Source organism: Erinaceus europaeus, chromosome 12, assembly GCF_950295315.1.
Source record: "Erinaceus europaeus chromosome 12, mEriEur2.1, whole genome shotgun sequence".
Taxonomy (NCBI): Eukaryota; Metazoa; Chordata; class Mammalia; order Eulipotyphla; family Erinaceidae; genus Erinaceus; species Erinaceus europaeus.
This window is the reverse complement of record NC_080173.1, coordinates 33,675,235-33,698,881: the sequence shown is the minus strand read 5'-3', so window position 1 is coordinate 33,698,881 and position 23,647 is coordinate 33,675,235. Positions and strand designations below refer to the sequence as shown.

At 43.6% G+C, this 23,647-nt stretch overlaps 1 protein-coding gene across 3 annotated transcripts in view; it reads right to left on the bottom strand.

Annotated features, from left to right (window-relative positions):
- Positions 1 to 23,647, bottom strand: part of ARHGEF3 (Rho guanine nucleotide exchange factor 3) — a 337,446-nt gene that overhangs the window by 312,005 nt on the left and 1,794 nt on the right. The window contains exon 1 of one of the 3 annotated variants that reach the window (XM_060203097.1): positions 16,753 to 16,771. The exons of the other annotated variants lie outside the window; for them this stretch is intronic. Coding sequence (XP_060059080.1) covers positions 16,753 to 16,755 — 3 coding nt within the window. The 5' untranslated portion in view covers positions 16,756 to 16,771. Of the gene's footprint in view, positions 1 to 16,752; positions 16,772 to 23,647 lie in introns of those variants that run through there. 3 annotated transcript variants of the gene reach the window in all.

The window sequence follows — 23,647 nt, the reverse complement described above, 5'->3', positions numbered from 1 at the left end:
TTGGATAGGATAGAGAGAAATTGAAAGGGGAGGAGATAGAGAGGGAGACAGAGAGACACCTACAGACCTGCTTCACCACTTGCAAAGTGACTCCTTTGCAGGTGAGAAGCCGGGAACTCGAACTGGCATCTTTGTGTGGGTTCTTGAGCTTCACACTGTGTTGCTTAACTGGTACGCCACTGCCTGCCCCTACCCTGACATTACTTTTAATGACAGTAAAACAGACTAACCCTAAGATTTAGCCTTTTACTTTTTTAAAATTTATTTTCCCTTTTGTTGCCCTTGTTTTTCATTGTTGTAGTTATTATTGTTATTGATGTCATCGCTATTAGATAGGACAGAGAGAAATGGAGAGAGGAGGGGAAGACAGAGGGGGAGAGAGAAAGACAGACACCTGCAGACCTGTTTCACTACCTGTGAAGCGACTCCCCTGCAGGTGGGGAGCCAGGGGCTCGAACTGGGAACCTTACACCGGTCCTTGGGCTTTGCACCATGTGCACTTAAGCCGCTGTACTACCGACCGACTCCCAGATTTACTCTTTTAAAGGGTACAGCTCAATTGCATCGAGTTCACAATATTGCAGAATTCTCATCACTATTCATCTCTTAAGACTTGTCATCCTGCAACCACTAAACAATAACACCCTTGTCTCCCAACCCTTTATAACTTCCATCTTGTGAATTTTCTTGTTCAGAGTGCCTCCTACAAACAGAATCTCACACTGTACTCTTTTTTGTAACTGGCTGATCTCCCTTAGTGACAATATTTTCAAGGTTCATCCACATAGTTTTCTGGGGCTGAATTAGCAGAATTCATCCCATGTCTATGCCCCAGTTCATGAATTAATTTGTTCACCTTCTAATAAATGTCTAAGTTGCTGTACTTTTTGATAATTATGAGTAATGCTCAGAACCTGAGTATCTGTTGGCATCCCTGCTTCAAAGCTTTTCAACTTGGGAGAGGGAACTATGGTTACATAAAAGACATTCATGACTGAGACCTCAAGGTCCCAGGTTCAATTCCTGGTACCACCATACATCAGAGCTGAGCACTGTTCCAGTGTGAAGGAAAAAAAATAAGATTAAAAACTAAAAGCTCAGGGCGACATGGTGATTCCATCTTTTACTCCTCCAGACTTTGTGAATCTGGTCCCAAAGGCAGCAGCTACTAGAGCTAAGACTCTCAAGGGCTCTTGTCACTACATTCTCAGCAATGCTCAGACTTTCAATGCATTTGCCATTTAGCTTTTAAAAACAATTCCCTAAGGTAAGGGCAAGGTTGACTGTTTTCACCCCCATTTCACAGGCAAAGGAACTGAGCTTGGCAGTCCAGCATCTGAACCTAAGCAGAGGATGCTCTCACATATATTTTCCAGTAATGACAAAGAAAAATCTAAAAATTGTGTGGGGGTGGGGGTGGTGGTGGTGGTGGTGGTGGTGGTGGTGGTGGTGGTGGTGGTGGTACTCCCCTGCGCTGGATGATTCTAGACTCATTTTTTGCAGCAAGAGATCCAACCCCTTCAAAACTGATTTAAAAAGGGGGAGGGGTGGTTGTGGAAGCAGTTCAGTGAGCAATCCAAAGAGGGGGTATGGACCCCCCTCTCCTCCCCAAGTGACCTTCTACACTGAGGCAGGGCAGAGAGGATCCTCACTGCTCTACATGCAGGTGCCTCCAAGCTTCTCTTCTTGTAGATTCTGAACAAGCTAGGGTGGCCTGGGGGCAGCCTGCAGCACAGGGCAACCATCAAAACTAGAGGGGTGGGGGGACTGGTGTGTCTAGGCTCAGCTACACTATCCCCTTAAGGAATGGAGACTTGGGCAGAGAGGGAAGACTGTTGAAAGGGAGACTTTCCAGTGCCTAATCGAGGGAGGACTAAGAAAACATGATCAAATAAAGTTGCTACATCTTCTCAATAAAACATGTCGCTGTTTAACAAGCAGTAATTTTGAAGGGTAGATGACAACTTTTTGAAGCAGCTTAGGTTTGCGGTCTGGTGCGTAAAGAGGGAGGGGGAAGACGCACATCTGCAACTACTTACAGAATGCAGACAAGAACTGTATCAAGTGGAGGACTCACAAAGTTGTTTTGTTTGTTTGTTTGTTTGTTTGTTTAACCTCTAGTTTCCAAACTGTAACTTACTGGTTACAAACATTTATTGATCTTCTATTCAGTGGCAGGCAAGGTGCAGAGGGTATAGCAGGGAACAAGAAAGCAAAACACCCCATCCTCCTGGAGTTTACCTCCTAGTAGGAGAGGCAGACAATAAGATAAATATGCAAAACAGACTCTATTAGAAAATGATGGGGACAAGGAGAAAAGATACTAAGCAATGCAGAGAAGAGTGGTGGGGGGAAGCCAACATTTGAGATATGATGGCTATAGAAGGTAATATCTGTGTAATGGTTGAAGAGAGCAACCAAGTTGTACAGGCATCACTGACCATTCCTGGCAGGAAGAACAGTAAGTGCAAAGGCCCTGGGGTGAACAGCATTGAAGCTGATGCAGCTGGAATAGGGTGCTGAGGGGGAGAGGAACTCGAGGAGGAGTCAGAGAGAAACAGCCCAAGTTGAGTGGGCCTTGTGAACTGCTGTAAGGACTTCAGCTCTTGCTGAACCAACAACCTCCTGGGGGCCAGGCGGTAGTGCAGTGGGTTAAGCACACATGGTGCAAAGTGCAAGGACTGGCTTAAGGATCCTGGTTCAAGCCCCCGGCTCCCCACCTGCTGGGGGGTCACTTCATAAGCGGTGAAGCAGAAGCAGGTCTGCAGGTGTCTATCTTTCTCTCCCCCTCTCTGTCTTCCCCTCCTCTCTCCATTTCTCTCTGTCCTATCCAACAACAACAGCAGTGGCAACAATGAAGGCAACAACAAGGGCAACAAAATGGGAAAAATGGCCTCCAGGAGCAGTGAATTCATAGTGCAGGCACTGAGCCCCAGTGATAATCCTGGAGGCAAAAAAAAATCCTCCTTGGTGGGGTACATAGCATAATGGTTGTGCAAAGAGACTCTCATGTCTGAGGCTCCAGTGTCCCAGGTTCAATCCCCTGTAAACCAGAGCTAAGCAGTGCTCCAGTCTATCTCTGTCTCTCTCTCTCTCTCATTAAAGTAAATAAATAAAATACATTTTAAAAAAAAAAGCTTCCTACTGGCTAGGGAAAAGACAGAGGCTGGAGGTTCAGCAAAGAGATCACCAGAGAATTCAGGGGAGAGCACCTTGGACAAGGGTGGAGGCAGTGGCCATTTTCCAGGTACATTTTATGTCTGCACAGTGGGACTGTCAAGCAAGTGTAAGAAAAGGTGGCGCCTTTGACTTTGGGGCTGAGCTGTAGAAAGACAAAGTTGCTATTAACTAGGATGTAGAGAGAGGAGAGGAGAGGAGAGTGAGGAGACTCAGATGTCAGGTAAAGAAAGGGTTTCAGGGATGAGAAAGTGAGCAAATACATGAAATGCTGCGGGTGGTCAGGCAGGATGGAGTGTGAGGGGGAGGTTGTCACTCAAATGAACAGCTCCCAGTCACTGCTAACCAGGGCAAGAAGGGCTTGGGGAGGGGACAGGGAATCCCAACTTGCTGAGGCTAAGGGGTTTAAAAACCATCATCCACAAGAGTCAAAAGGTATAACAACAACAACAATGATAAACAAGGGCAACAAAAAGGAAAAAATGGCCTCCAGGAGCAGTAAATTTGTAGTGAAGCACGGAGCCCCAGCAATAATCTTGGAGGCAAAAAAGAAGTCAAAAGGTATATTCAATCCAACTTTCCCTCAATATACAGGATGTGGCATATACATGTAACAAAATATAATGCAGCCTTAAAAAAAAAAAAAGAAAGTCTAAGGCCTGGCAAGACAGCTCACCTGAGAGGGTACCTGCTTTGCCATATATTCAACCCAAGCTTGAGTATAGGCCCCCCAAAGGTATTGAAGGAAGCTTGAGTGCCCTTCCCTCTCTTTTTCTCTTTCCCTATTTAAAACAGTTGGCCCGAGCAGTGAAACCCTAGCCACAGCTAGTAAAAATGGAACTGTGACCCATTCTACTGCATGGGTGAGCCTTGAAGACATCATATTATATACTAAATTAAGTAAAATAATCCAGTCATAAAAAGGAATAAAAATCATATCCTTAGTATTGGTTCCACTTATACCCTGAATAGTTGAATTCACAGACAGGAAGCAGAATAGCAGACAGCAGGGGCTGGAAAGGAGGAAGTGTAGAATTCTCATTTAATGGTATAAAGTTTTTGTTATGCAAAATGAAAAAGTTCTGCAAGTTGTTGTACAACAATGAGAATACACTTCACATGACTAATTTGGACACAAAAGTGACCATGACGCAAAGTTTACATTGTGTGCATTTTATCGTAACTTTTTCAGTGAGAGAGGCTGGGAGGCAAAGTTTTGAAGTCAACCAGGTCTTGTGAGAGCTTCTGACTGGGAGCCAGGAGGTGGCACACACATTACTATGTTCAAGTCCCTGGACCCTGCAGAACAAGGGGGCTTCACAAGTGATGAAGCAGTACTGCAGGTCTGCCTCTCTCTCTCTCTCTCTCTCTCTCTCTTCCCCTCTCTCCCCCTCTCCTTCTCTAACCTCCTCCATTCTCAATTTCTCTCTGTTCTTTCAAAAAAAAAAATCCACTAGGAGTGGTGATATTTGTCATTCAGGCACCAAGCCCCAATGATAACACTGGAAGCAATTTAAAAAATAAAGTTTAACAGCTTTTAACTCAAAATGACAAGAAATGGAGATAAAGAAGTAAAGGCAGAAAAGGAGTAAGAAAAAAAAATTTTTTTGTTGTTAATTGGGAAATGACAGTCTGTTTGCTATGTTCTTGAATGCTTAATTATTTTAAAAGTAATAATAATATTTTAATAAAGGCCATATTCTAGGGATGATGACAACATTCTAGAGTAAGATGGCTGTGGTGGCTGTACAACCTAGTGAGTCACACACTATGGAAGGGTCAAGTTTATGGTATGTAAATTCCATCTCAATTCAAATGAAGTGAGTGCTATAATGAATTTAATGCCTAGATACCATCTTTCCATATGCAGACTGGCTTCCCACGCAGCATATAGAAATATGGGGAGAGACCAATGGAATTGGTTACTACGACCTGCAACCCAATGGCCAACACAGCTTGTGTGGCCAAATCTCCCAAGGTTAGGCTGAGATGAAAAGCTACATTAGCACACACAGCACCCTCCAGATAGATCCATGGAGTGTTTTAAACATCCACTGCAGCAGATAAATGGTTGTTTACTTAAGGCCCTGAGTGCTCAGGCTGCTAGTCTAAAGTGAGATGCAAAAAAATTCATTTAACTTTTTTTTGGGTTTTTTTGCCTCTAGAGTTAATGCTGGGGCTTGGCGCCTGCACTACAGATCCACTGCTCTTGAAGGCTATTTTTTCCCTTTTGTTGCCCTTGTTGTTTATCATCGTTATTGTTATTATTGTTGTTGTCATTATTGCTGTCGTTGTTGGATAGGACAGAGAAAAATTGAGAGAGGAGGGGAAGACAGAGAGGGGGAGAGAAAGAGAGACACCTGCAGACCTGCTTCACAGCTCAAGAAGCAACCCCCCCTGCAAGTGGGGAGGCAGGGGCTCGAACCGGGATCTTTGCACTGGTCCTAATCCATTCAATTCATTTATTCAATTCTTTTTTTAAATTTTTTTTAAATTTTATTTTATTTATTTATTCCCTTTTGTTGCCCTTGTTGTTTTATTGTTGTAGTTATTATTGTTGTTGTCGTTGTTGGATAGGACAGAGAGAAATGGAGAGAGGAGGGGAATACAGAGAGGAGGAGAGAAAGATAGACACCTGCAGACCTGCTTCACCGCCTGTGAAGCGACTCCCCTGCAGGTGGGGAGCCGGGGTTCGAACCGGGATCCTTATGCCAGTCCTTGTGCTTTGCGCCACCTGTGCTTAACCCGCTGCGCTACAGCCCGACTCCCCATTTATTCAATTCTTAACCGAAAATATGCACCATTGTGCCACCTATCAACTTTTATTGAACCCCTAATTGTATGGGAAACAAAGATGCATTTATTTTACAATCACTCAGGCAGAGAACTTCTTTCAAAACTGTCCTCCTGTTTGTAACAATATCCCAGTCCTGCTCCCTTCTGTCTATTTCCTCCCTTCTGTCTATTTTCCTCCTAACAACTTCAAACACTATGTTACTCTCTGTCTGTCTGGACTGCTCAATTTTTTTTTTTTTTTTTTTTTTGCCTGCTAAGACTTCATTGTGGCTTCATTCCTGAGTAATTCCACCATTTCTGGAGCTCTTTTTCCCCATAAATCACCAAGCAGGGAAGGAGAGACACAGAAAGAGAAAAAGAGATACCACAGCAGCACTCTGCCTGTTGTTATGATTTCCCTTTGCATGGTGCCCCCATGTGGTGGCCAGTGTGTGTGTGTGGGGGGGTGTCAAACATGGCAAAGTATGTGCTCTACTGTCTCCCATCCCTCTGTGATGCTTAATTTGATATGCCAGACCACAGTGCCTGATGCTGTTGACTAGCTACGGAAGAAGGGCAAACGCTAGAAGAAGAAGAAGTGCCCAAAGACTATTCTAAATGTTTTTGTAAACATGAAGGTATTTCTAATATGAAATAAATGACTTGGGGGGGGGGGGATGATGCATGTTACAATGCTCAAGGACCTAGTTTCAAGCCCCTAGTCCCCACTTGCAGGGGAAAGTTTCACAATGGTGAAGCAGTGCTGCAGGTGTCTCTTTCTCCCTATCTCCCCATTTTAACTTCTCTCTGTCCTATCAAATAAAATACATACTTAGAGTAAATCACTAATTCATAAGTATGTTTCTCTCCCTCCTTTGCACATGCACATACATACTCTCTGTGTGGTATATATAATACATCTTTTGTATAATATACACTATACATCAAATATTGTTATGTTAAATGTATCACATATGGGAGTTGGGCAGTAGTGCAGAAGGTTAAGCACACGTGGCGTGAAGCGCAAGGACTGGCTTAAGGATCCCGGTTTGAGCCCCCAGTTCCCCACCTGCAGGGGAGTCACTTCACAGGCGGTGAAGCAAGCAGGTATGTAGGTGTCTATCTTTCCCCCGTCTTCTCTTCCTCTCTCCATTTCTCTCTGTCCTATCTAACAATGACAACATCAATAACAACAATAATAACTACAACAACTAAAAAAAAAAAAGGCAACAAAAAGGGAAAGTAAATAAAATTTTTTTTAAAATGTATCAGAAGGTAGAAGGTCTGGCCTGGGTCCATGCTCCCAGAGGGCTAGAGAATGGGAAAGCTATCATGGGAGGGGGTGGGTTATGGAGATTGGGTGGTGGGAATTGTGTGGAGTTGTACCCCTCCTACCTTATGTTTTTGTTCATTAATCCTTTCTTAAATAAAAAATTTTAAAAAATGTATCACACTTATATGCAATAGACAACAGTATACATTATATATAATATATATAGCATATGTGTCAGTATATTTTATACATCTGTGGGGTTTCTTTCTCTAGAGAATGCTGACTAAACATCCCCAAAATAACTATCAGAACTATCTCCTACAACTTGTGCTTATGCAATATTTACAGTCATTGGGTGACTGAAAAGATAAAAACAGGCCTTGAAAAATACAGATACCTAGAAAAATATCATGTCTTCATGTTAATCAAAGCCATCACAGTAGATATATCTACTTTTAAACTCAACTTTAAACCAAATAAGCAATCTTAGCTTTGTATCCCCTTTTGTTATTACCCACACAATCCTCAGCCCACAAGATTCTACTGCTCCCAGCAGACTTTTATTTTTTCCTTTTTAATTTCAGATAAGGGGAGAGAAAAATGGGACCACAGTACCATTCCACCATCCGTAGAGCTTCCCCTGGAGCTCCCACAAAAAGTAGGGTTCAAACCCAGGTCCTCATGTGTGGCAAAGTGTGTGCTCTACCAAGTAAGCTATCTACTGGCTCCACATTGTGGCTAGTTTATGACTCACTAGGCTAAAAATTATACCTTATTCCTTTTTTATGTTTCATTTTTTAATTTCTTTTTTATTAATTTTTTAAAGAAGGTATTTATTCCATTTTGTTGCCCTTGCTGTAATTATTGTTGTTGTTATTGCTGTCGTTGTTGTTGGATAGGACAGAGAGCAATGGAGAGAGGAGGGGAAGACAGAGAGGGGAAAAGAAAGACACCTGCAGACCTGTTTCACCACCTATAGAGCGACTCCCCTACGGGTGGAGAGCCGGGGGCTCGAACAGGGATCCTTACGGTCCTTGTGCTTTGTGCCACGTGTGCTTAACCCGCTGTGCTACCGCCCAACTCCCTTAATTTCTTTTTTTTTATTTTTAAACTTCATTTATTTTATTTGATAGGACAGAAAGAAATTGAGAGGCAGCATGGAGAAGGGCAGCAAGTGAGAGAGATGCCTGCAGAACTGCTTTGCTGCTTATGGAGCTATCCCCCTGCAAGTGGGGACTGGCACTTGAACCCAGGTCCCTATGCATGGTAACACACACATTTAACCAGATGTGCCACTGACTGATCCAATACTTTATTCCTTAATTGCTTCAGGAGACAGGCATGTGACCAGGGTTCACAATATAAACAAGGCTTTTAAAATTTCATGTAATATTAATACTTGTGGAGGAGAGGGAATTTCACATGAGCCAAAGAAAGAGAGACAGACCAGAGAAACACTCTGATATATGCAGTGGGGATCAAACAGGAAGCCCATAGTCATGCAAGTCTGGTGCTCTACCAGTGAGACATTTCCCCAGCTGCCACACTATAAGTGCTCAGTAGGACTCAGACTGACTGAATTCATTCCCAGCAATACCACTCAATCATACTGTGAGAATGAGCAACTTACCTCTCTCCCTCAGTATCCCTACCTATAAGATAGGGATAACTTCTCCATAAAGCTATTGTGAGGACTAAATGAAATAATATATGTAAAATACATAGTGAATTGAATATCCATGTTTTGGTTTTTTTTAGAATTTATTTATTCATGAGAAAGATAGGAATAGAGAAAGAACCAGACATCACTCTGGTACATGTGCTGCCGGGGATCAAACTCAGGACCTCATGGTTGAGAACCCACTTTATAAAAGAAATTAAGGGAGTTGGGCAGTAGCACAGTGGGTTAAGCGCACATGGTGCAAAGCGCAAGGACCAGCGTAAGGATCCCGGTTCAAGGCCCCAGCTCCCCACCTGCAGGGGAGTCACTTCACAGGCACTTTATCCACTGCACCACCACGATAGCCATATTTTATAAACAAGATTTGACCCACTGAAGTAGGAAATTTAGTGGACTGTTATAAAACCCAACATTTTTCTTTTACAAAGCATAAATTCACCATAGTCTAGAAAATAATTATGAGCAGTTGGGGCCAGGATAGCTCAGTGGTAAAGTGCAGGTTTTACATGAGTGAGATCCTGGGTTCCATCTCTCGCATCACATTGAAAAAGGAGAGCAAGAATAAAAATGATATGAGTTAGCATTCTACACCTGTGAGAATGTCATATATTAGACAGGACAAAAACAACAAGTATTGGTGAGGGTGTTAGGGGAAAAGAACCCTTCTACACTGCTGGTGGAAACTGATCCAACCCTTGTGGAAAAATAGTCTGGAGGTTTCTCAAAATACTAGAAATGAACCTATACTCTATGACCCAGTAATTCTCTCCTGAGATTTACAGAAAGGAAGCAAAAACATTTTGGTATCAATCTCTTATTTAAAATTAAATTTTTAAAAATATTATAAAATAAGGGGGCCAGGCAGTAGCACAGAAGATTAAGCACACATGGCACAAAGTGCAAGGACAGGCTTAAGGATCCTGGTTCGAGCCCCTGGCTCCCCACCTGTGTGTGTGTGGGGGGGGTCGCTTTACAAGCGGTGGTGAAGCAGGTCTGCAGGAGTCTGTCTTTCTCTCCACCCCTCTCTCTCCCCTCCTCTCTTGATTTCTCCCTATCCTATCCAACAACAATAACAATAAATATAACAACAAAGGCAACAAAAATGGAAAAAAAAATGGCCTCCAGGAGCAGTGGATTTGTAGTGCAGGCACCAACCCCCAATGATAACCCTAGAGGCAAAAAAAAAAAACTTAGAAAATGAATTATCAAGAAGGTCTGGTTGGTTGAGCACACATGTTAAATGCAGAAGGACCCAGGTTTGAGCCCCCAGTCACCACCTGCAGGGTAAAGCTTTGTGAGTGCTGAAGCAGGGCTGTGGGTGTCTCTCTTTCTCCCTCTCTATCTCCCCTTCCCTCTCAATTTCTGACTGTTTCTATCCAATAAATAAAAACAATTTAAAACAATGAATTAGCAGATGGTACTAAACACACAGGGTAAGTATTGTTACATAAACTTGTTTCAGATAGGAATATATACACACACACACATACACACACACACACACACACACACACACACTTACTTTAGATTCTTTTTCAGTGGCACACTGTCAAAAACATGTGTGAGAAGTCAAATTCTACCACACTGTAAGTGTGCAATCAAACTTAGGAACACCACCACTATCGCTTAATCTGAAAGAGAATTACACTAGCTTTCACAGTTGGTGTAATACAATAGAGTTGCAGGATTGGGGAGATAGCACAGTGGTTTACACTACAGATGTTCCTGACTGAGGCTCCGAGATTTGATCCCCAACACCACCATAAAATAGAACCCAGAAGTGCTGTGGTGAAAAAAAAAATAAACATGTAAAATAAAAAGGAGCTGTTATCATTGGACTCAGCTCTGTCACCCCACCTCCCCACAGGAACCCACCAGCTCTTGCCTCAAACTACTCTGGCGATTGTTTCAAGATTTTCTGACTCACAGTGCTGGTTATGGACTAGGGTGGCCCTGCCCAGAACAGAACACATAAAATGTAAGTGATTTGTGAAGGAAAGCAGAAGAGCTTGAGATTAAAGCTGAGCTGTACCGAAGAAGTCCCCCCACCCCCCACCCCCGGCCATGTCACAGAGAGGTTAGAAAAGAGGTTACTTGAGGTCAGTTTAGCTGCACCTTCTCAGGCTAGACCTTAGTGCTGCTGTGACAAGCTTCCTTGTTCTGGGGCTGGGTTGTATCATTATGTTTTTCCCCTAACTTTCCACACACATGAGTGCACATGCCCTCCTTACTGAAGAATGGAAATAAAATCCCTGCAAACTCCCTGTTCTCTCAGCCTAGGTAAAGGGGATACAGTCCATATACCAGAGGATCTCAGATTCTCAAGATCGACCGATCTCTCTCTCTCTCTCTCTCTCTCTGCCAACAGGGTTATTGCTAGAGCTTGGTGCTTGCATGATAAATACACAGCTCTTAGTGGCCTTTTTTCTTTCCTTTTTTATTTTTATTTTTTTTATTTTTTTAAATTTTTTTTTATTTATATTTTTAATTTAAGAAAGGATTAGTGAACAAAAGCATAAGGTAGGAGGGGTACAACTCCACACAATTCCCACCACCCAATCCCCATAACCCACCCTCTCCCATGATAGCCTTCCCATTCTCTAGCCCTCTGGGAGCATGGACCCAGGGTCGTTGAGGGTTGCAGAAGGTAGAGGGTCTGGCTTCTGTAATTGCTTCCCCGCTGAACATGGGCGTTGACTGGTCGGTCCATACTCCCAGTCTGCCTCTCTCTTTCCCTAGTAAGGTGTGTCTCTGGGGAAGCTGAGCTCCAGGACACATTGGTGGGGTCTTCAATCCAGGGAAGCCTAGCCAGCATCCTGGTGGCATCTGGAACCTGGTGATTGAAAAGAGAGTTAACATACAAAGCCAAACAATTTGTTGAGCAATCATGGATCCCAAGATTGGAATAGTGGAGAGGAAGTGTTAGGGAGGTACTCACTGCAAACTCTAGTGTAATCCTGCTTTCAGGTATATATTTTGCAGTAGTCCTTTTTTATTTTTTTATTAGATAGGACAGAGAGAAAATGAGAGGGTTAAGGAAGACAGAAAGAGAAAGAGAGAGAGACCTTTCTCTGCTCATGAAGCTATCCCCCTGCAGATGGCAACTGGGACTTGAACCTGGATCTTTGCAGATAGTAATATCTGTGCTCAACTGGGGGCATTGCTGCCTAGCCCCAAGATATGGCTGTATCTTTAAGTTATCTATTCATTTTATTGATGAGAGAGAGCAAACCATAATAGGACTCTAATACATGCCATGCTGGGGCTCAAATTCATTGAAAGTGCAATACAAGGGAGTCAGACAGTGGTATACCTGGTTAAATGCACACAGTACTATGCTCAAAGACCTGTGCAAGGACCCAGGTTCGAGCGCCCACTCCCCACCTGCAGCAGAGACACTTCATGAGTGAAGCAGGTCTGTTGGTGTCTATCTTTCTCTCTCCCTCTCTATCCCCCATCCTTTCTCAATTTCTCTCTGTCCTGTCAAATAAAATAGGAAAAAAAGAAAAGAAAAAAGAAAGGGGAGTCGGGCTGTAGTGCTGAGGATTAAGCGCAGGTGGCGCAAAGCACAAGGACCGGCACAAGGATCCCGGTTCAAACCCCGGTTCCCCACCTGCAGGGGAGTCGCTTCACAGGCGGTGAAGCAGGTGTGCAGGTGTCTATCTTTCTCTCCTCTTCTCTGTCTTCCCCTCCTCTCTCCATTTCTCTCTGTCCTATCCAACAATGACAACAACAATAATAACTACAACAATAAAACAACAAGGGCAACAAGAGAATAAAAAAATAAAATAAATATTTTTTTAAATGCTTTAAAAAAATTTAAAAAAAAAAGAAAAGAAAAAAATGGCTGCCAAAAGCAGTGATTCATAGTGCAGGCACTGAGCCCCAGCGACAACCCTGGAGGAAATGGGGGAATAATACAGGACTAATCCACTGTGCTATTTCCCAGGTCACAGAGTCTGAAGATATTAAAATAATTTCAAATGCATGTGAGTTTTCCCTCCAGAAACAAACTAAAGTGTCCACCCCAATTAGTGCCTTTTTAATTAAAGCAACAGTGATGAAACATTCCAATCTCATTCCAATCTCCCTCATTAGCACTGTTTCTGTTTAAGAAAAAGCTCCACACACCAGCTGAGAATCAGCAGCAGAGGTGTGAGGAGATCTGCAGTTTTCCAGGCTGGTCCTTACATTTGGACAACCAGTCTCCCACTGATACAAAGGCAGGCACTTCATTCTTTCTCTCTTCCATGAGAATGCACTTGGACTTGAGCCAAAACACTGACTGCATCTGGAACTCAAGTAAGTGTATGGGGTACAATAGTTGAATATACATTATTGTTCATCTCTTAGGTTTATTCCACCCTTCAAGTTATGACCCACTGTGCTAGAGCTGGTAGTGGTGGCAAAAATTAGTTTAGGGGAGCCGGGCGGTAGCGCAGTGGGTTAAGCGCACGTGGTGCAAAGCACAAGGACCAGCATTAAGGGTCCTGGTTCGAGCCCCCGGCTCCCTACCTGCAGGGGAATAGCTTCATGGGCGGTGAAGCAGGTCTGCAGGTATCTTTCTCTCCCCTTCTCTGTCTTCCCCTCCTCTCTCCATTTCTCTCTGTCCTATTCAACAACGATGACAACAATAATAATTATAACAATAAAACAACAAGGGCAACAAAAGAGAATAAATAAATAAATATTTTTAAAAATTATTTTAGTAGCAAAACCCTTTCCTTATGTGAAACCCTGCCACTTTTCTCAAAAGACAAGATAGATGTAATCTCAAGAGGGCCAATCTGGGCATCTTGGTGGTGGGTGTTGTGTGAAACGTGCTTTTCAAGAGGTATGGGGGGAGAAGCACTCCTGAAACATGTACATAAATAATAGTGTAAATCAATGTCACCTCAGTTGAAACATAAATGCAGCCTCACTCTGATACCCTCCCCTTCCCCTGGTGCCTCCAGGGTGTGAGGTCTCCAGCAGTAGATTAGACACTCCACAGCATCATTTTCTTCAAGAAGAAAAGATATACTAATGCCCCTGAATCTTTGTCTGCATCACCTGAAGGATGGGCATGTGAGTGTCTTCTTGGCAGACTCAGTGATGAGGGAACTGAGTGGGGGGAAGTATAAGGCACTTGAGGATTAGGAACCTGATTCTGTTAAGGTGGCAAAACTATCAAAAATTATCAGGCCCTCAGCTGCTTTTTTTCAGAATTTGACAAGCTAAACTAAAATTCACATGGGAACCCAGAGTGGTGGTGAAGCAAGTCTGCAGGTGTCTTTCTCTCCCCCTCTCTGTCTTCCCCTCCTCTCTCCATTTCTCTCTGTCCTATCCAACAATGACATCAATAATAACTACAACAATAAAACAACAAGGACAACAAAAGGGAATAAATAAATTATTTTTTTAAAAAAGGAATCAATAAATATAAAAAAAACCAAACAGCTATGAGGTAGACACCACTACTCCACCAGAAGGGTCAAAGCCCAGAACACTGACAACTTCATGGCTGGGAGGATGTGGAGCAACAGGAATGCTCAGATTTCACTGGTGAAATTGCAAAATGGTTCAACCACTTTAGAAGACAGCTTGGTGGCTTCTTGCAAAATCATATGATACAGCAGTCACTCTCCAAAAAGAGCTGAAAATGTATACCCACATGAGAACCTGGACAAATGTGTTTGCAGCAGCAGGTTAAGAGCACATGGTGCGAAGCACAAGAACCAGTGTAAGAATCCCAGTTGGAGTCCCTGGCTCCCCACCTGCAATGGGGTAGCTTCACAGGCAGTGAAGCAGATCTGCAGGTGTCTTTCTCTTCCCCTCTCTGTCTTCCCCTCCTCTCTCTATTTCTCTCTGTCCCATCCAACAACAGCAATGGCAACAATAACAACAATAATAAGGGCAACAAAATGGGAACAATGGCATCCAGGAGCAGTGGATTCATAGTGCAGGCACTGAGCCCCAGAGATAACCCTGAAGGTAATAATAATAATGATAATAATAATAATCCCTATGCTGGGGGCAGAGGGAAGAAAATAAGAAGATGAAGCATGAAGGATTTTTACTATAGTATAAGTCCATTGTATATGACAGTGAATACATGCCATTATATATCTGTCCAGCTTCACTGAAAATGCAATGGCAAGTGAAAATCTTGTGCTTGGGGAGGTGTCTTAATGGTAGGGCACAGGACCTGCTTGTCTGAGGTCCTGAGTTCAATTCCTTTTTTTTTTTTTTTTAAGATTTTGTTTATTAATGAGAAAGGAGGAGAGGGAAAGAACCAGATATCACCCTGGTACATGTGCTGCTGAGGCTTGAACTCAGGACCTCATGCTTGAGAGTTCAGTATTTTATCCACTGAGCCATCTCCCAGACCACCTGAGTTCAATTCCTAGGGTCTCATATCTCAGAGTGAAATTCTGGTGTTCTCTCTCTCTCTCTCTCTCTTTTGCCCATCAAGCTTATTGCTAGGGTTTTGTGCATGCATGACTCCACCATTCTCAGAGACCTCCCCCGCCCCTTCTTCTAGATAGAAAGACAGGGAGAGGAGAAGTTGTGGAGACAAAGGAACCCTCCTGCACTGCTGGTGGGAATGTAAATTAGTCTAACCCCTGTGGAGAGCAGTCTGGAAAACCCTCAGGGAAGCTGAAAGTGGACCTACCCTGCAATCCCTCTCCTGGAGATATATCTTTTTTTTTCCCCTAGGGACATATCTAAGGAACCAAATACAACCATCCAAAAAGATTATACCTATGTTCATAGGAGTGCAATTTGTAATAGTCAAAACCTGGAAGCAACCCAGGTATCCAACAACAGATGAGTGGCAGAGAAAGATGTGGTATATATACATAATGGAATACTACACAGCTATTAAAAATGGTGAATTCACTTTCTTCACCTCATCTTGGATGGAGCTTGAAGGAATCATGTTAAGTGAGATAAATCAGAAACAGAAGGATGAATATGGGATGACCTCACTCATAGGCAGAAATTGAAAAACAAGATCAGAAGGGAAAACACTAAGCAGAACTTGGGCTGGAGTTGGTGTATTGCACCAAAGTAAAAGACTCTTGGGGTGGGGCTAGGGAGAAGTCTCATGTCCTGGAACATGATGGCAGAGGAAAACCCAGTGGGAGTTGTGTTGTTGTATGGAAAACTGAGAAATGTTACACATGTACAAATTACTGTATTTTACTGTCGACTGTAAACCATTAATCCCTCAATATAGAATTAAAAAAAAAGAAAGAAAGAAAGGGAGGGAGAGACACCACAGTACTGTTCCACCACTCATGGAGCTTCCTCCTTGTAGCCACTCGTATGTGGTGGCTCAGGGCTCAAACCTGGGTCTTCACACATGGTGCCATCTGCACTCTACCAGGTGAGCCACTTGCCAGCTCCCATTTCTCTCTCTTACAAATAAATAAATCTTAATCATTTAAGAAGAGTAACCCCTTAGGTAAACTATGAACTCTAAACAATTGTGGTATGTCAATCTATAGGTTCATCCTGGGTAAAAATGCAAATTTCTGGCAAGTGAAATTGATAATGAAATAAATAGTCTGTGCATGTGTTGAGCAAGGAGTATACAAGACATCTCTATCACACCCTCTCAATTTCACCGTGAACCTAAAGTTACTTGAAAAATAGTCTTTGAAAAGATAGTCACCACCATTAGCCACCACAGAAATGAAAACCAGAACCACAATGTACTAGGATATCGACATAAAAGAGAAGAAAAAACAAGTCTAGGGGAAGGTGAGCTCCTCACTCACTGCTGATGGGGCTGCAAAACGCAGTGTGTGGTCACTCGGGACACAGTAAGATAGCTTCTCAAAATGTTAAACAGAGTTACCATATGATGCACAATTCCACTGCTAGAGGTATGCCCAGGAGAACAGACAGCAAGCTTCTACACAAGCAATACACTCCTTCTGTGGAGCAGGAAAGTCTGGACAGGCCAAAAAGAGAGATGTGTCAAAGAAAGAGCTCTTAGACATACAGTTAAATAGGAAGGAAGTTGGCTGGGGAGTCATTCATATAAAGTGAGCCCATCAGATGGGTGCTTAAAGATGCTTGACAGGTACACACACTACATAAAAACCTGAGAGAAATATAGTCAGCTAATCATAAATGTTCTCTGTTGAAGTAGATCTGCAAGAGGGGAGACAGCATGTCTTCTTTCACTCTACAACTTCTGATTCATTGAATTTGGGGATGTTAAGAATATAACAAGGGTTTCTCATGCCAAAGAGTGTTGTTTGCTCCAGCCACAAGAGTAGGAGAAAGGAAGAGAGAGGCTGCTGGGAATGTGTGGTGCAGGAAGTTCAGAAAGTGAGCAATGGGAAGAATAGGGGCAAAACTGGGCAAGTGGAGAAGCCTCTGGGGCACATGGAGTTCAGCTCCACTAGAGGGTCCAGCAGATGACATGAGGTGGGGTGGGGTAGAAGATGAGTCAGAGCATTCCTTTATGCTGCCAGGATCTGAAAACCAAGGGTAAGCTGTGGTGATGTTGTCAGCTGGGTCCAGGAAGATGGATGACAGAGGACCCTGCTGGGCTGAGGAAGTCTCAGCAATGTCTCATAACAAACTCACCTCCAATTTCACGATTCAGATTTAGCCCCTAAGAAAATAATCTCCCAGGGGCTGAAGGGAGGGTGGCAGTGGCACCCCTAGTAGGATACACACATTACCATGTGTAAGGACCTGGGTTCAAGCCCCTAGGGGGCTTGAACCCCACCTGCAGGGGAGAAACTACAAAAGCAGTGAAGCAGTAGTTTAGCGCTCTCTCTCTCTCTCTCTCTCTCTTTCTCTCTGTGTGTGTGTGTGTATGTGTGTGTGTGTGTGTGTTTCTCTCTCCCTCCCTCTCCCTCCCTCCCGTATGTATGTCCTCTCCCTCTCATTTTCTTTTATTATTATTGTTACTACTATTATTATTATTTACCAGTACAGTGCTCAGCTCTGGCTTATGGTGGTGTATGGGATTAAACCTGGGACATCGGAGCCTCAGGTTTGAGAGTCTCTTTGTATAACTATTATGTTAATTATATATGTAATGGGATTTCAGACCATTTTTTTACATTTTAATTATTTATTTATTTTCCCTTTTGTTACCCTTGTTGTTTATTATTGTTGTTCTTGATGTCGTCGTTTTTGGATAGGATAGAGAGAAATGGAGAGAGGAGGGGAAGACAGAGAGGGGGAGAGAAAGATAGACTCCTGCAGACCTGCTTCACCGCCTGTGAAGCGACTCCCCTGCAGGTGGGGAGCCGGGGGCTTATGCCTGTCCTTGCGCTTTGCGCCACCTGCGCTTAACCCACTGCACTACCGCCCAATTCCCTTTTATTATAAAGATGCAACAAGATGAGAACACTGCTTTGTCACATGTGGCATCAAGGATCAAATCCAGGGCATCAATTTCTTTCCCCTCTCAATTTCTCTATTAAGAAGGTAGGGGGGAAAATGGCCATTTAGAGTGGTGTATTCATTGTGCAGTCATTGAGTCCCAGTAATAACACTGATGGCAATTTTAAAAATAAAAGAGAAAAAAGTAAAAAATCATCTCCCAAAATAATAGCACTCATCTCTGGTGATGACTCCAAATCAGAAGGGAAACTCTCAGGAGACCTGGGCACAAAGCAGTGACAGAGAGACCTGGGATCTGTGCTAAGTTACCAGACTGTGAGAGCAAGCCAGCCCTGACTGGTCTGTGAGGGGGACACTGAGAGGAAGCATCTCACTTAATACTCACAGCAAATCTAACAGGCATAACTAAGCACTGTCACCACTCACAGGAGGAAATTAAGGCCTAGAGAGCTTAGTCACCTTGTTCAAGGTCCTCTGATTGGGACAGTGGAGCTGAAACTGGAACACAGGACTCCAAACTGCCACCTCTACATCCTCTAGACATTTCACTGTTTTGTTCTGGTTTTTTGCCTCTGGGGTTATCACTGGGGCTTGGTGGCTGTGCTATGAATTCACTGCTCCTGTGGCCATTTTTTTTTCAATTTTTTTGGATAGGACAGAGAGAAATTGAGAGAGGAGCAGAAGACAGAGAGTAAGAGACAAAGATAGACACCTGCAGACCTGACCCTTACCACTTATGAAGTGACCCCCTGCAGGTGGGGAGCTGGGAGCTCGAACCAGGATCCTTGCATGGGTCCTTGTGCTTCATACTATGCCCCCCAGATATTTTACTTTGCATCAGAATCAGTGTGTTGAACCCTTCCAGCTTCCAGGAAGTTATTAATATTAATGAGCTCAGCACTAGAGCAGAACTCAGGGCTGGGTTCTATCCACAGGATGAACAATCTAGAACCACACTGAGCCTGGAAATGGAAGTGGGTGTTAGCACAAGGAGGTGAGTTGAGCTAGCTGGTGGGCTGAGGCAGGCAAGTTTTGGGACATGGAGGAGTTGTGGTGATTAAGAAGATGCAGGTGGGGCCAGGAAGTGGCACGCATGGTAAAGCACATGTCAGGTGCACATGGACCCAGGTTCAAGACCCTAATCCCCACCTACAGGGTAAAGCTGTGCTACAGGTCCCTCTCTTTCCCTCTCCCTATCTTCCCCTTCCCTTTCAGCTCCTGTCTCTATCCAGTAAATAAAATATAAAATATTACTTTTAAAAGATGTGGGTACATAAGACACAGTTCATATCAAGTGGCATTTATCAAAGGATTTTGTGTCAGTTCCCTTCCACAGTACAGACACACACACACACACAGAGAGAGAGAGAGGGAGGGAGAGAGAGAGAGAGAGAGAGAGAGAGAGAGAGAGAGAGAGAGGCTTGCATCATCTGGCCCTTTGCACATGTTCTCTCTCTCCCTCCTGTCCCATCCCATCTACTCTCACAGGCATGACTCATCAATTGCCCACTCTGTGTCCTCTTAGCCATTGCTTTTTCCAAGAAGTCTCCCTGCCACAACTCCTTCAGGCCACATTAAATAACATCCACTAACCCAGAGACCAACCAATCTGGGAGGAACTTGTGTTTTCACCTCTTCATTTCTTTCATCAGAGCCCTGTTAAGTGACCACTTTCTCTCTATAAATGGTACCCTGCAGGTGACAAAAGGATGTTACCAAGTGATGCAAACAGGAAGAGGCCCGCAGCCAGGGCAGGTGGTGGGGCTAGCTTTCCTGTGTGTGAGTGTCATTCCATGCTCCCAGCTCATGTTCAATGACTTGGGGACAGTTTCAAGAAACATCGACACCCTGGAGTCAACCCTCCAGAAGGGAAGGTTTCAGCCTCTTGTCTACCTGAGTACATATATGCCAGAATCTTTCTCTAATCACCTCCTAAGGTGGTAGGAGGCAGGGAGGTTTGGCCCAAATACTTTCATCCCCTTCCCTTCTCTCATTGCAATAGGCCATGGCTAGGGCTGAAGAATTAGCTGGTTATACCAAGGATGTGACCACAACCTCAGGGTCAATACACAAAGGATGGTCTTCCTCTGAGAGCCACAAGTGCTCCTTCACAGACCCAGGTTTCTGTTGGAATGCCACTCTCTTGGAGAATTTTCTAGACTGAAACCAGTTCTTATAGCCATGTCACTCAGGAACCTCTTAGCCAGTTCACCATCTTCATCACACCAACCAAACTCCTGCCATCATACTCTAGATCAGCTATCTACTGGCCATTCCCACCACAGGGACACCAGTCCTATCAGGGCTGATACTATCTTGTTTATCTCTCCTATGCAAGACAAACACTGTGCCACTGAGCTACCTCATTGGCCCTTGCCAGCTTCCTTTGCTACTACAGGAGTCCTCAGAGTCCTCCCTCTTAAGAGATTCCTACATAAATGACATGCACAAACCAAGTAGCTCAGATATGATTTCAGTTAACTGCAAAGTTTTTCTTTGTCTTTTTTTTTTAAGAGAAAAGGGCATCCATTTTCCTAACTCAACAGACCATTTTCACTAAAGACGGAAACAAAGCTAATCTCTGCAGCTCTGCACCGCAGAACCAACTCCACCTACCATACCACTGCTCTCCCACGCAGACACCTGAACTGACTCAATAAATCAGATTCATAAATTCAAACAAACTTACACTCAAGTTCCAACCTGTACATAAAAAGTGATATGAATCCAACAATATCTGTACAAACCATTTAGATAATGGGTTGAAGGATTAAATCTGAAAATTAGAGTGAGGACCATAGCAAATGAAAATTGATTAAAGAATGATCCAGAAAAACCTGGGGAGACAACAACAGAGAGGAAAAAAAAGAAAAAAGAAAAAAACACAGAGCTTGACCTGCCTCTTTCACCCTGGTGTCCCCACATTCTTGGCTCACTACAGCAACTGGGGTCTGAGCAAAGCAGACCTTGGCCTTGAAGGTTTCTAAACTATTGCAGTTTTCTCTTGATATCTTGTCACCTCAGACCTCCTTTGATGACATAAGACTCCATAACCCCCGGTGAAGGCAGAGAAGTAGCCACGGCTCACTGGAATGGCCCACGATTAGTGAAGGAAGATTGGATACAAAGCTGATGGGAAGGTCAGAGTAGACTATGCAAAAGATTGAGGGCCCCATCAGAAGAGAAATGGGGCTGTAACAGAGTCTCTCCATCACATCTCTCCTCCAGTAGAAGGGACTTCTCAACAGGCTTGGAGTTGCCCACTGGGAGAAGCCAAATTCAGGTTAAGCAACTCCTAAGAGGAGAGATTGTGGAAGTGATTTAAACTGCAGATTGAAGTATGTGAACTTCCTAAAGGTCACTTTTTAAAAATTATATATATATATTAATATTTATTTATTCCCTTTTGTTGCCCTTGTTGTTTTATTGTTGTAGTTATTATTGTTGTTGTTACTGATGTTGTCATTGTTGGATAGGACAGAGAGAAATGGAGAGAGGAGGGGGAGACAGAGAGGGGGAGAGAAAGATAGACACTTGCTTTCACTGCCTGTGAAGTGACTCCCCTACAGGTAGGGAACTGGGGGCTCAAACCGGGATCCTTACCCCTGTCCTTGCACTTTGAACCACCTGCACTTAACCAACTGCGCTACCACCCAACTCCCCCTAAAGGTCACTTTTAGCTGGGAGCTCCTGATAGCCATTTCCTTTACATCTCACTACTTTTTTGTGTGCTTGTGTGTGTGGGTGGGAGGGTGTCATCTCCAAAGCTTTATTGCTTTATTGAGTTTTTTCAGAAAGAAAAAACACGATAGACCCCACCTGCAGGGGGAAAGCTTTGTGAGTGGTGAAGCAATGTTGCAGGTGTCTCTCTGTCTGTCCCCCTCTCTGTTACCCCCTCCCCTCTTGATTTCTGGCTGTCTCTACCCAGTAAATAAATAAAGATAATACAAAAAAAAATTTTAAAGAAAAAGCAAGATAGAAAGAGGAGAACACAACGCATAGCACCAAAGTTTCCTTCAACTAGTGGAGGCTGGGCTAGAACCTGTGTTGTGCACATGGCAAAGCAACACACTAAACAAGTGAGCTATTTTGCTGGCCCACATACCACAACTCTTAAAAGATAAGGTCCTGAATTTGATCCCAGGCATTGTAGGTACCAGAGTTATGCTCTGGTTCTTGTGTTCTCTCTCATTAAAAAATAATAATAATAATAAACAGGGATGGGTGGTGGCGCAACTGGTTAAGCACACATGTTACAATGTGCAAGGACCCGGGTTCGAGTCCCCAGCCCCCATCTTCAGGGTGAAAGCTTTGCAAGTGGTGAAGCAGTGCTGCAGGTATCTCTGTCTCTCTTCCTTCTTATCCTCCCCTTCCCTCTCAATTTCTGGCTGTCTCTATCCAATAAATAAATAAAGGTAATAAAAATTAAAAATATATATTTAAAAACAAACCAAAACAAAGAAAAACTCCTGCCCCACTTTTTTTCACTCAGTAAACATTCATTCTGTAATTCAGAAATATTTATTAAGCATCTATGATGTGCCAAGGACCAGAGTTCAGAGAGGAAACAGGTAACACATCTGTTTTCTTCGATTCTATACTCTCCTGGGTGGCTGCAGACAATGAAGTCATAAGGAAATACATGAGTCAAGATCATTTCAAGTTAAGTTGCATGAATAAAATACAACAAAAAGTGTTACTGCTATTCCTGACCCACTGTTACTGGTGACATTGGAAGGAGATGTTTTGGACAGACAGGTGAAGGAATCCTCTAGAAAAGAGACTTCTGAGCTAAAGGGCAAGATGGAGGCAGATATGAGAAGAAGCAGTTCAGGAGTGCTTACCAGAGGAAGAGCATGGACAAAGAAAGGACTGGGGGGTTGGGTGGTAGCACCCGGGTTAAGCACACGTGGTGCAAAGCACAAGGACTGGAATAAGGATCCCAGTTCGAGCCCCCGGCTCCCCACCTGCAGGGGAGTCGCTTCACAGGCGGTGAAGCAGGTCTGCAGGTGTCTTTCTCTCCCCCTATGAGTCTTCCCCTCCTCTCTCCATTTCTCTTTGTCCTATCCAACAACAATAATAATCACAACAAGGCTACAACAACAGGCACCAAGCCCAAGCCCTTGCAATAACTCTAGAGGCAAAAAAAAAAAAAAAGAAAGAAAGGACTGAGACATCTTTGAGCTGTTTGAGCTCAAATGTACTAAGGGCCCCACCACAAGCCAACAATCCTTACTTCCAGGGCTTGCTTCTCCTTTCCCCTGCTGACCTCTCTTATCAGATGTTCTCAAGCAGAGGCACACCTGAATTCTCCACTGAACCACGGGCTGAGCAAGTGTGCAGGAACATGTGAGCGCCTGGTGTTTCCACTGCCTCAAAATCTG